Source organism: Puntigrus tetrazona, chromosome 22 (assembly GCF_018831695.1).
Source record: "Puntigrus tetrazona isolate hp1 chromosome 22, ASM1883169v1, whole genome shotgun sequence".
Classification (NCBI taxonomy): Eukaryota; Metazoa; Chordata; class Actinopteri; order Cypriniformes; family Cyprinidae; genus Puntigrus; species Puntigrus tetrazona.
Window position 1 is genome coordinate 5,171,610 of NC_056720.1, and position 13,217 is coordinate 5,184,826.

Below are 13,217 nucleotides of genomic sequence, written 5' to 3' on the forward strand. Positions count from 1 at the left end.
CGTCTTTTGCTGCTTTAAAATTCCCAGAACATGCTTTTGAAAAATAACCATCATTTTTAGAGCAAACTATGGAGACGTCTGTTGGTCTGGGACAAGAGGAAGTGGTACTTGGGGGGTCGATGGTCCTATCCCTGTATCCTCTACCATTGGAAGACCGATGCAATCTAAACCACCTTAACCAGATTTAATACTTGGACGCCAGGAGGCGCTGTGAAGGTCCATCACAGAGCATGCTGCTGCTTACAGCAGATGTTATTCAGCGCTTTTCCCCCCATCAAAAACCAAACGCGCTGGTTTTTCTTTCAACCCTGCCATCGTTTTAACAAAAAAACATGAACCTCGGTCTCTGTATCGGTCTTAGGTAGGCTTTTAGTTTGTGTTTCCTGTCGGACATTAACTAACACGCCCATCAAACGATCGCTCTCATCCGAATCATAAACTCATAATTTACTGAGGCGTTCAGGAATATGAAGATTGCAGCTGTCTTATTTTTCTCCCTGTTCTTGGCTGACGGTAAGTCGCGGGTTTCTTTTCATTCTGCTTTACTTTCGTTTCGCTCGAAACAGGAAGTGGGGGGCGTTTGTTGACGTTCAAAAGAGTTTTAAAACGATATCGGGGCGAGAAGTAAGTGGTGAAAACCCATTTTTGGCCGGGTGTTCAACAACACGCTTAGTTTCCTGATTTAACGCGTGTGCTTCGCATGTCGCTTCACGCGCGCTTACGTTTCTGCGTAGTGACGTAAGATTTTTGCATAGTCCGCGTGTTTGAATGAGCCTAAGATTTCTTGTGTGCGCAAACAAACCTTCATTTACCTGCTTTGTTACCATAAAATGATTTTTTTATGTGTCTTATTTACCTAGTTGCAGCAAATCAAACTGTTTACAAATGTAAATGTAGCCTTTTTGGTCACGTTTGTTGATCATCTTTGAGTATTAGCTTTTTCGAGCCTATCCCGTTTAGTCAAAATTCAGTGCTTGTGTGTTATAAATGAACTGATGTTTGTTCTCCAGGTGTGGTTGGTTTTGACACGGATGGCGTGAAGTCGGTATCGGTGATGGAGGGAGATTCGGTCACTCTACAAACTTGCCTTAACCAAATGCAGAAATATAACACCATGCTGTGGAAGTTTGAGAACGCTCTCATAGCTAAATTCAGCAAGGATTCCCAAACGTTCCCGATAAAAGATGGCAACGATGGGCGGTTCAGAGATAGGCTGGAGTTGAGCGATGAGTCTGGATCTCTGACCATCAGGAACGTCAGAACTAACCACTCCGGGTTGTACGAAGTGGTCATGATGGGCACCAGCGGCTCCTCAAACAGGAGATTCAATGTGACTGTAATTGGTGAGTAGTGCGCTGGTGATTATATTCACCGGAAGTCTGAACTAGTTGTGGAATAAACGCATGAACGTTTGAAATTAATACAAGGTTGTCAAATGGTTAATTTTAGGTGTTCGTATGCAAATAGAAAGCATCAAAACGGCATTTATTCATAACATGTGTCGCAGGAATCGCACCCGGATAGCTGAGATTTTTAAAAAGTGACAAAATGACTAGGAGCCGCTTGCAAAAACATTTAAAGCCTAAACAACAACAACGAACATTGAAGGCAAGCTTAGGGTTTAAGCGAAATGGCTAGTTCACGCCTGGATTTTCTCTTTAGATCGAAACTCTGTCGTTGTATTGAAGAAGGTCCCGTCACGATCAGCTCTTCTTGAAGGGGTTGTGCAGATCACTGGCCTTCAAACTATCTCTCTTTGAGGTCACGTGATCTTCTAGCCCATTCCTATAATAGGAATCCCACAGTTAGGGAGTTTTTGGACTCCCTTTGGACTGTTATTGTAGCCAGGTGGTCTGGTTCCAACATTACTGCAAATAAAACTGGAAAGCCTTTATTCATTATAGTGCTGGTTGACTAAAACATTAATGGCAAGAGCTGTCACTAACTGTTCTTCTCCTAAAAATGTTTTAGATATATTCGTTTTGTGCAGTTAAGACTATTTTGTTATTTAAAATCCCTGCATTAGTAGTCTTGCAAACGATCAACTCTGAAACTCTTCCAGGCCTGTTCGATCCAGACGGAGATCAGATAAAGCGCGTATCGGCAGAGGAAGGAGGATCCGTTACTCTGAACACTGATTTTAAAGTACAGAAAGATGATCTGATGCTGTGGAAGTTCGGACGAGCCACCAAAGGCTGCGTGTACAATCCGCTCCATCACGTCCCGTGTCGGAGTGACGCGACCGCCATCGCTAAAATAGACGGAGAGACCCGTGAGGTGTCGCTAGATGCCGGTGACGGTGAGATGTTTAACAACAGACTGAAAATGGACAAGCTGACCGGATCTCTGACCGTCACAAACATCAGACCTGAACACTCTGGGTTTTATACACTCCGGATCAGTAATAACGCTGGGACCAGATACAGGACATTCAACGTTACTGTCAGTGGTGAGCATCGCAAGCAACTCTTCGAAAGTCGTTTTAAATTAAACATGCATGCTTTTTTCACTATTGTGTATAGTGTATTTGAATAAGATAGAGTTGGCATGAGGTAGGTTTCCAGTGTAGTGCTATCTTTTTTTCGTATTTTTTTTTTTTAGCTGTTGCGAAATCCCACTCCCATGTAGCTTGGATGCCAATCGCTATAGTGCTTTTGTTGGTGGTGGCGGTTGGGTGTTTGGCCGTGGGCTTTAAAAACCGGCGCAACAGGAACTGTGAGTAACAAAACTGCAAATATTTTCAACATTTCGTTTTGGTGTTTCTGCAGGTGTAATTATTATAATAATAGGTTATTACAAAAGAATGGCGTTTTAAAGATACCATTGGGATTTTGTGGTTTTACCTTCATTCCTAGTTTTGTGCGGGACGCGGAGGTTATATAACTCCTGTCGATCCACAGGGGCGCAGGAATCGGGTGAGTGTTTCCTTCAGATAATACAGAGCTTCCTGTACTTAAGTGTGAACGCAATTAATATATAATAGTGTGAACAGGCTGTTCTTCATTTCTTATTGACCTTGTTTGACCGATGTTTCTTGATTAATAACAGAATTGTTAACAAAACCAGTGAAAGAGGGAGAATCTGTCACTCTCAACACTGATCGTAGTGAGCTACAGAGAGACGACGTGATAGAGTGGAAGTTTGAAGGCCGTGTCATAGCAAAAATCAGCAGAGCGGCTAATAAGATCTGCCAGAAGACTTACGATAGTGCTGATGGGGAGTTCAGAGACAGACTGGAGCTGGATGGTAAGACTGGATCTCTGACCATCACAAACACCAGAACCACGGATTTTGGAAAATATCAACTAAAGGTTGTCTCCAATGGAAAAGTTGAAGTATACAGGATATTCAGGGTTTCTGTCTGTGGTGAGTAGCTCAGATTTGCTTGTATATATCATTAAAATGCACTTTATGAATTTTGACCTCCTCACCTCAATGTCTCTTTACACCTCCAGTGATTATTCTGTGCTTTCTTATAGATCCGGGTCAAAACACACATTGAAGAAAAACTTATTACATATGCTGTTATTTGCCTTTAACACCATTTCACAGTCATGAATAAAGAACCAACCCTGTGCATTATATGTGGACCGCCATTGTGTTTCTCTAACTTATGTATTTATTTCTGAGAATATACACTATATAAAGTACGGCTATGTATATAAAGTACAATTTGTTCGTTTTTGTACGTATCCTTGAGGTTTTTGGTGCGTTTAAGGACATGCTTTGGCTGAAATAATCAAGTTTATTTCCTTATGTCTAATAAACTGGATTATATGTGTAATATTCCAATTGATATACCTCTTCTGTGAGTGTGTAATTCACCATATATGTATATATAAATGCACTTTGTATGACTGCAAAGCCAAATAATAATAGACACTATAAAGCTTTAGAACTGATATTATGAAACACTAGAAATACAGCATTTTTAATTTTGTTACTTCATGTCTTATGTGTATGTGTGTGTGTGTGTGTGTGTGTGTGTGTGTGTGTGTGTGTGTGTGTGTGTGTGTGTTTTAGCCTCATAACAAATTCAGTCTATCAGTCTGTCATGTGATCAGATCTGACTGAAATCTTAAACGTCATACGAATTTACTTTGTATCTTTTGAAACTGATTCGCTGCTGGTGAATATGCTCTTACTGGGAATAATGAGTTTTTCACTTTTTTTTTATTTTTACTTTCAATTCTTGAATTTACAAAATATGTAAAAGAAGTCTTATATAACTGTGTCAGTTATAATTGTGTCAGTTTGTTGATTGCTATTCATAAAGATCTACATGTAGGTGAATTATATGTGTGTGCGTTTCTTTTTTACTTTTGAGACGTGGAAAATGCGTGACGTCAGACAGTAGTACGCTCTTATTCGCAGAAGCCACGTTAGGTTTGTCTTGAGTCTCTCATCAGTACCCCGAATCATTTCCGTCATTCAGTTTGGATGCGGTCAGAAGCGGCATTAAAATGCGGAACCATTCTCTCCTTTTTTGGGTTTTATTATTCGTGGACGGTGAGTCAGTTTTATTGTAATAAATTCGGCACTTTCGGTTTCACTAAGCAATAAACCAGAAGGTGATAATACACATTTGCTATTATTATTTTATACCTCCAGTGTTTCCTAGCATTTGAAATAAATGTTGTGATGTTGCACTATAAATAATGACTCATGACAGCGTATTTTTGGGTGAATTGACTTGTGCACGTGTTTTATAGTGAAAACTACAGGGCGCTGACAGTTAATATTATGCGCATCACTATACGCACATTTATATTAAAACTCCAAAACGCATTAATAAAATATCCCCGCCGTCAATCGGAGGTATAGACACAACACATATTCATTCGTAAAACTGTTATGAATGTGAATTAACTTGTTATTGTTAGGCGTGATAATCCTGTTTGTTTTAATAAACCGGAAATGGTAAGCACGCCCTTGATATAAACGACCATTTTCAAACTCGAAATGATCGCTTTTGTTTGAAGTGCTTGTAGTAACACTAGTTGGAATGGATTTGAATTACCGTGGGGATCAGAGATGGGCAGTATTTTAATGTGAAATACGTGTTTTATTATTAAATAGGTAGCCTGGGCTTTGTACTTTGTATTTTGCTGAACAATAAAAATGTAATAAATTAAATGTGATTTATAATTAAATACTTTGAGAGACTTGTATTTGAAATACTTAAAATACATAAAATACTTAAAATACATAGTAAATCTTTTTATTCCCGTATGTCTTTCTTAACAAAATTTTTTCTACATGATTTTATTTCACACAATGCTTATTTACATTTCCCAGCATTTGTACACCAAAAAAATCACATGCAGTTAATTTTACATTTTATATATATGTTCTTATATATATATATATATATATATATATATATATATATATATATATATATATATATATATACATCAGATATTGTTCACTGAATGTTATGATTGACGGGTCTGAGGCAGTTTGCAGGCTTTTATTTAGCAAAAGCATGGTCAAAGCAGGCAGACGTCAAGACACCAAACAGGAATAAACGAAGCAAGGCAACGACTAAAATCTAAAATCAGGCAGGGTCGGGTCAGGCAGCAAACAATCAAAGAGATAAAAGACAGGCAGGGCCGAATACAAAGAATATCAACAGGGAATTATAAGGCAAGAATGAGCAAACAAGGCTAGGCTAACTATAGCTAACAACGCAACATGCAGGTGAGGGGCTTGCTTCAGAATTTATAGTCCCTAAACAGGAAGCAGTAACAGGAAGTACATCACAGTTAATCCAGAGGTTAGGGCTTTCTCTGCTGGCTTTGTGTTATTATTATATATATATATATATATATATATATATATATATATATATATATATATATATATATATATATATATTCTTTTGTGGTCTTGTGCACATCTGTCACTTATCACTTGTCTTGCAGCAGTTAGTCCCTTCTGTCACTGCTTAAATCAAATAGTTTGAGAATTAAATGTCATAGATATGAATACTTATGGCACATATTTTTACTCAACATTACTGAGTAAGTTTTACCTTGCTTTTTGCAACACCTGTTTCTCTTTGTTCTTCAGGTGTGTTTGGTTCCGATGAAACATTCGTGTCGGTGTCTGTGATGAAGGGAGATACAGTCACTCTACACACTTATGTTTCTGAACTACAGAGTGATGATATAATAGAGTGGATGAGTAAAGATGGCGTGTTTATAGCTAAAATTGAAAACAAGAAAATCTCAGAAAAGTATGTTCCTGAAAAGAGATTCCAAGGCAGACTGGAGCTGGACCCCAAAACTGGATCTCTCACCATCAGAAACATCACAGCAGAACATGACGGAAATTATAAACTAGACATCAGGGGTCAACAGCTAATATCCAAGAATTTCAGTGTAACTGTTCATGGTGAGTAACCCGAGTTCTATATGTGTTATTTACTGAATACTTTTATGCATTTTAAGGGTACATTACATTGCCTTTTATTTATTTGTTATTCATTTATTGTTTTTAAAATAGTTTTTATATGTCATAACAAATTAAAATAGGATGAGGGAAAATCCTTGGCAGAGCATATATCACTACTGTATGCTCACAGTTATTAATAGAAATGACTAATAGCAAAGATTTAGACATAGTATTTTTCATTATATTGATTCATTTGTTTTTTGTAAGGGCAACCGTTAATTAACTAATGGATGGACTAATTATATATTTATTTTGTTTATTTATTTATTTTTTTTCCTTGCAGTGATCGTTCTCTTTTTTTAAAACTGCTGCTGTTTATTCTCATTGTGTGTTTGTTGTTGAGCCAGATGATGTGGAGTCAGTCTCAGTGACTGAGGGAGATTCTGTCACTCTACACACTAATGTTAAAGTACAAAGAGATGACCAGTTATTTTGGAAGTTTGAAGATCAAGACATCCCCATTGATCGCTTAACCCGTTAACATTCACCCCTCTTGACTGAGCTCAAACCCAAACACGATCTACATAAACTAAAAAGGTTGCGGTTTATTAACCATTTAGATTATATGCATGACTGTAGTCTCTTTAAAAAGATGATAGTTAGGAGTTCACTGTTAAAAATTCGGAATTCATTATAGTGTTATAGAAAAAAGAATAAAAGAAGCCTGAATGTATTGGAGCATGAAGATCAATTAACTTTTAATAAAAAATATACAGGAGTAACTATACAAATCTGTGCCAGATCAGCTGAAAAAGAAATTATGTGAAATCCATAAGTCTGGGACATTTATTAGTGAAATAGCAAGAGCGTCCCATTAAAAATGAGATTAATGGTACATTTCAAAATAGCTTTCTGAGTGTGACAAAAATGATTCTGCCTGTTTTTCTGTAAAACCTCCAAATCCTTTTTCCACAGGGTATAGTTGTTGTTTTTTTTTTTTTTTCCACATTTATACCTACACTTCATCGTTTAAATGGTACCGTGCACCCAGCAATATACGAATAATAATATACTGAAACAAGTGAACAGCACTGTTTTTTTTAAATGTAAAAATTTGACAAAATTGTAGTCGAAATCGTACACTGTGATTTCCCCATGTTTCTATGCCACCTTTAAATATAGTTACATTTGTTTGAGTGACCTGACACAGCATCCTTGGCTAACCCAATAAAGTGAGTTTTGTTTTTTTTAGCCAATAAAAATGTGATAAATTTTTGGAATTTTATTTTTATTATTTTTTTTAAATGTTTGTTCAGTTACTTTATTATTTTTGTTACATTAGATGTGCATACATCAGACAAAGGAAATATTAAGATAGCCCACTTAAATGCAGGTACCTTATTTTAGCTGCAAAAAAATGTATACGCTTGGAAATAAAGCCCAAATACAAGCAATCTATATAATTTTTAATTTCTAATTATTATTATTACTCTGTAATTATCTATTCATCCATTTGAACTGTATTAGCTGTAAATTGGCTGCTTGTGTGCAGTAAATATTATAGATTGGGCATGTTTGAGCATCAAAACTGTTGGAGCGTTTTGAATGACTGACCAATCAGCTCTGCAGAAAGAAAGGGGCGGAGTTATTCTGTACAAAAACTCTTTCAAACTTGATAATACATGCATTTATTACTTAAATACACACCTGAGTGCGTATTTTATTTAAAAAAAAATATAGCAAGAATTATAATTTACTCCGTAGAAATATTATGCAAATAAAATGGAGATCTTGATATTAGTCCTGAATTACACAGTTTGGACTAATATATATATTTTGTTTAATTGTAACATTGCCATGAAAACTACACTAGTGTTAGCATGTTTGATTTCACCTAGCAATGTCACTGGACTAAAATATTCAAGAACTCACAGTTTCAGTGTTCTGTAAAGTGGCGGCAAACCCCTATACGGATTAAAATGAAGTTATCACTGTGAGAATACGGTTGTAAATATCGAACCCCGAAATTCCGATCTTTCGAACGACATACTGTTTGTCGTTCTAACTAAAACTGTGATGTTAAAATCATTCAGTAAATGTAAACAAACGATCTTTGGAACCGGCTACGGTCTCGAGCAAGTTAATGGATTAAACAGCGCTGGCGACTCGGGATGGAGTAACGCTCATCTGAGTAATAAGACCGGAGATCTCACCATCAAAACCATCCAAATGAAACAATCTGGAGTTTATAAAGTGGAGATCACCACAATCGGTATGATCTTACACAGGAAATTCAAAATGACCGTCGGTGAGTATTTTATATTTTAGCAGAAGTTATTTTTGGTATCGTATTTTGACTCTTTAGCAAACAGTTGAATTGCTCAAATAAACACTTACATGCACAGTGAATAAAAAAAAAATTCTTAACGTATGCGGCGAACTAATAAGCCTATATGTGTAATTAGACGTAAAAGTTATTTATAAACGTGCCTCCATTTGACGTTTAGGCTATGGGAATTCTCAATGAGATCTTGTGGTTTAAACCATGTGCAGTCTCGGCTAATAATTAGAAAGTAATAATTAAAGGTTTTATTAAGTAATCTCGTACGTGTAACGTGGTGAATTTTAACAGAGTAAGAAATTTAAGCACTTATTAGCCTAGTACATAAAAGGTATACCGCCCCATAAGCATAAGCTAAATTAAAAAAAAATGTACAGTAGAAAAGAAAACAAACATATTTTTATTATATCTCATATGAGCTTCAAAGTTTCAAAACCCTTCTTCGAATAAAAAAAGCCATCAAACAAACAAAAAAAAATGCTATAGTAAGAGCTAAGGCTAATTGAAATATTCACAAATAAATCAGTACTGAATCCCCTGTGGTATGAATTTAATATCTGTTCGTTTTTATCTGTTTGTTGCTTTGGCAGATGGAGTAAAAAACGTGTCAGTGAAGAAGGGGGACTCTGTCACTCTACGTACTGGCGTTATTGACATACAAAGCTATGATCTGATATTGTGGAAGTTTGAAAACCATCTCATTGCTGAAATAAATAAAGAGACTAATAAATTCCTATTATATGACAGTAGTGATAAGAGATTCAAAGACAGGCTGCAACCAAATGAAAAAACTGGATCTCTTACCATCAGTGACTCTGAAACCACAGATTCCGGAGTTTATCACCTAAACATGAGCTGTAGCACATACACCTTACAGAGGACCATCTCTGTTACTGTCAAGGGTAAGTAGATATATATACATAGCATCTATGGTATATACAGTATATCTGATATCTGTGCTGTTTAGACTAATTATCAGGAGAGACAAATAATATCACCAAATCATCAAATAATAAGGCTTGTTTTGTTAAATTGCTTATTAAAAGCTTAATACACTAATGTCTGTCTGTCTTTATCATTGGAAATACAGGTCTGTCTGTAACTGACATAATATTGATATCTGTCAGTACTGCACTAGTGATTGCAGTTGTCCTTGCGATTTACCTTTACTGCAGCTCAAGACAAAGGCGTGAGTACCCATCAAAGTTAATTAAAATTACTGTTAGTTAATTAATTACTGTTAAAAAAAAAAAAAAAAAAAAAAAAAAATATATATATATATATATATATATATATATATATATATATATATATATATATATATATATATATATATATATATTTTTTTTGTATGTATAACCCTATTAGGTTTGTACACAAGCACTATTATAAAAAAACTATTATAAAAAAGCATGGTTTACACTGAAAATAAAAAAAGAAATGAAATGAAATGAAGAATTGAAAGAAAGAAGTGTAAAAAGAAAATTAAGACAGCCCAGACTCCAAAAAGAGAGAAAAAAAAACACTGAGAGATGTTATTGTTTGCCCAATGATTCACTACATATTTTTCTGCTTGTGTAAATGAAGTTAAGAATTTACAATAGATTTTAATCTATGTTTACTTCCAGGTGACAGAGTTCTGTAATCAGGAGGCTCAGTGTGGTAAGATACAGATTATTTCAGATTTTAACTAGATAAACTCTATACACTGTCAGAATTATTATATTCACAGCCTCTTTCTGTATTTTTATAGCAATTTTCAGTGAAAATCAATTGAATCATCTTCAGGAATCATCTTTCATCTGCATGAATCCAACCATACATAACCACAGTAACAATATAAAGGTACAATGTATAAACAAGAGCTGTACTACAAACAGATAATCAAAGCTTGGTTGATGTATTAGTTTAAATCATACACTGATAGTGTAGTCTTACAGTTAATCTGTATTTGAGAGACAGTGTGTTTAATGAGCATACACATTTTTTTGCTGTTACGTGTTTATTAACGCTTATACTATAGGTAATTTGATATGTTTTTGACAGAGATATGTTTTGTGTGCAATAAATAAGATGACTTGTGTGAGTTCCCTGTGAGGATAATTGGTCTGTTGTGTTAAAAAGGGTTTTCATCCTTAAAATGAGCTGGTTCTGGTAAGGGATCTCTCTGTAAAAAAACAAAAGTTGATTCAACTTTATGAGGATTTATTTGCTCATCACTGATAGCCAACCCTGTTTTCATGTGCCATGTGTGACCTAGTTTTTGTCTCTTGCTGATTGTATCATTATGTTCAGGTGTGTCTTGTCACTATCCACATTAGTTACCCTTTATAAGTTGTATTCTGTTCAGTGTTTGTTGTCAGGTGCTGTCTATATGTAAGTGTGGATTTGCTACCTTTCTGCGCAATATATGTATGTATGTAGATTATTAAAAGATTTAATATTGTTAACTTTTATCTTTGTGTGTTCCTTCCTGTGCCACACCGGGACAGCATCACTAAAAGTGGCCTATTTTCTCTTTACATTTACCTAAATGGCACAAGGTTTCCATGAGACTAACAGTGAAATTGAAGCAGAAAAGCAAACAGAAATATTTCTCATAAATTTATTATAGCTATACAATATCAAGTACATCACTTCATTGTCCATGTTCTTCCAAACTTTCTGATGTCATCGACCAAAAGAACAACAGCGGCCGCAGCAGCCACGCTTATCAAAGCAGTGACGACTAATCGGATCACAGCTTCGGGAGAGTCAAAACAAAGGTCGCAGTCTGAGAACAATAAATCAAGCATTGAAAAAGAAAGTATTAGAAAACCTCTTGCACAAAATCCCCAAAACTGAATTAAGATTACCTGAATGTTTTTGACAGAGTTTGCTGATGTTCAGATGTGTGGTCTGGTTTCTGATGGGGTTGTTGATCACGCAGCTGTAGGTGTTTTTCTCCTGATATTCCACCTCCAGAGGTAGAGAGAGACTGATGCTGAGATCAGACACACTGATGCTGGACAATAAACTGTTTCCTTTGTACCAGGAGAGAGTCACATGACTCACGTTCACCGCCGAACACAGGAAAATCCTCGATGTTCTTTCAGGCGATAAAGCGCATCGTGAAGTATCACTGAAGATTACAGGAATAGACACAGGAGCTGGGAAACACAAAAAAGGGGGAAACATACAAAACTATCCAGATAGCACACATACATCTCCAAGATATAGAACAGTTGATCTGGAAAGCAACTGCTGTCCACAAACATTTGAGACACGTTATGTGCATTCTAATACATCTTAAAGACATCTAATAGACGTCTACTTGACATTAGAGAAATGAACGTGTGCTAAAGATTTATTAATATTTACAACCTCATCTCACCATAAACATTGACAGTGAATCTCTTGGTCGACTTCTTATTCCTGATAATAATGCTCAGTTGATAAACGCCATTGTGTTCCTTGGAGACCTTTGTGACGGTGAGATCTCCAGTCTGTCCTTCGATTCGCAGTCTGTCTCTAAATTTCTTGTCATCGAATGTAGTAATGTTTCCCGCCGCTATTCTGGTTAAACGAGTTCTGCTCGACCCAAAGCGCCACTCGATCTCATCATCGCTCTGTATCTCCGTAAGACCAGTACGAAGAGCGAAAGACTCTCCCTCCATCACTGACACGACCTCATCCGTCTCAACACCAAACACTCCTGAAGAACAAGATTAGATTACATACACGTCCTTAAACCCTACAGAGCAGCCCTCTACAGATGAGTCAAAAATGTGTAACTCACCAATCAAACGCACAACAAATAAATAAAACAAAACGAGAATCATGTTCTTCAGCCGTGTTCAATAAAACCGTACACTACCTTTAACTACCGACATGAAACATGTAGTGTCGTGTCTTTAATGCGGTTCCATTATCGTTGGCGCTATGTCTAGAGCCAGGAAGAAAATCTCCTCAGCCAATCAGAAATAAACAGCCCCCTCAGATACATGTTGTGGTTTAGTTTCACATCCCTTAGCTTTTACTAACAACACAAAACAGTAAGTCCTGCAGGCTGTACCATTTGTTTCCATAGATACGGCATAGCTTGGGATAGTCGCAGTTTTTACAGTGGAATGGAAATTGTGAGTAAACACAATCGGTAAACCGCACACATGCAGTAGTAAAGGAGCAAGACGTCTGTCCACCCAACAGAAGCCACGTTCATTTGGATCAGTCTGGTCTGAATTAAACTCAGACCACAGAAGGTTTCGCTTTGACTCAGAAATGAAACTGCTTGGGCGCGCAAAGCATACAGTGGAAACAAGACGTTTTTTGCAAAAAAACTCCATTTAACACTTAGGAGTCAGTCACCTTGAGATTTATGATCACAACAACAACAGAAGCCCTTCACTAAACAGATATCTGGAGAAATGCACTTTTCTTTGTTGAGGTGTGTTTGACGGAGTTGGAGCTGCAGGGCAGTGGATCTCCAAGAGCATGG

At 36.4% G+C, this 13,217-nt stretch overlaps 3 protein-coding genes across 6 annotated transcripts; 2 read left to right on the forward strand and 1 right to left on the reverse strand.

Annotated features, from left to right (window-relative positions):
- The first annotated feature begins 260 nt into the window (after nucleotides 1-260).
- On the forward strand, nucleotides 261-3,584 carry si:dkey-182g1.10. Of its 2 annotated transcripts, none has more exons than XM_043222694.1 (7): nucleotides 261-513; nucleotides 1,011-1,343; nucleotides 2,063-2,449; nucleotides 2,602-2,715; nucleotides 2,856-2,915; nucleotides 3,049-3,366; nucleotides 3,480-3,584. In XM_043222694.1, exons 1-7 carry the CDS (start codon nucleotides 468-470, stop codon nucleotides 3,500-3,502), a joined length of 1,281 nt encoding a protein of 426 aa, XP_043078629.1. In that variant the 5' UTR covers nucleotides 261-467; the 3' UTR covers nucleotides 3,503-3,584. The 2 variants fall into 2 exon arrangements, with proteins under 2 accessions (XP_043078629.1, XP_043078630.1); XM_043222695.1 differs by lacking the exon at nucleotides 261-513 and adding an exon at nucleotides 641-738.
- Nucleotides 3,585-4,357: 773 nt separating this feature from the next.
- Nucleotides 4,358-11,190, forward strand: LOC122327406. The gene is made up of 8 exons (XM_043222750.1): nucleotides 4,358-4,509; nucleotides 6,076-6,399; nucleotides 6,807-6,928; nucleotides 8,548-8,707; nucleotides 9,331-9,642; nucleotides 9,831-9,929; nucleotides 10,369-10,402; nucleotides 10,494-11,190. Exons 1-7 carry the CDS (start codon nucleotides 4,464-4,466, stop codon nucleotides 10,383-10,385), a joined length of 1,080 nt encoding a protein of 359 aa, XP_043078685.1. The 5' UTR covers nucleotides 4,358-4,463; the 3' UTR covers nucleotides 10,386-10,402; nucleotides 10,494-11,190.
- A 141-nt stretch (nucleotides 11,191-11,331) lies between these two features.
- Nucleotides 11,332-12,677, reverse strand: LOC122327503 (SLAM family member 5-like). 3 transcript variants are annotated; one of them, XM_043222918.1, is made up of 5 exons: nucleotides 12,519-12,677; nucleotides 12,114-12,434; nucleotides 11,795-11,889; nucleotides 11,596-11,698; nucleotides 11,332-11,513 (listed from the first exon to the last, which is right to left on the reverse strand). In XM_043222918.1, the coding sequence occupies exons 1-5, from the start codon at nucleotides 12,559-12,561 to the stop codon at nucleotides 11,374-11,376; spliced, it is 702 nt and encodes a 233-aa protein (XP_043078853.1). In that variant the 5' UTR covers nucleotides 12,562-12,677; the 3' UTR covers nucleotides 11,332-11,373. The 3 variants fall into 3 exon arrangements, with proteins under 3 accessions (XP_043078853.1, XP_043078852.1, XP_043078851.1); XM_043222917.1 differs by having other exon boundaries at nucleotides 11,332-11,483; nucleotides 11,596-11,889; XM_043222916.1 differs by having other exon boundaries at nucleotides 11,596-11,889.
- Between the last annotated feature and the right edge of the window lie 540 nt (nucleotides 12,678-13,217).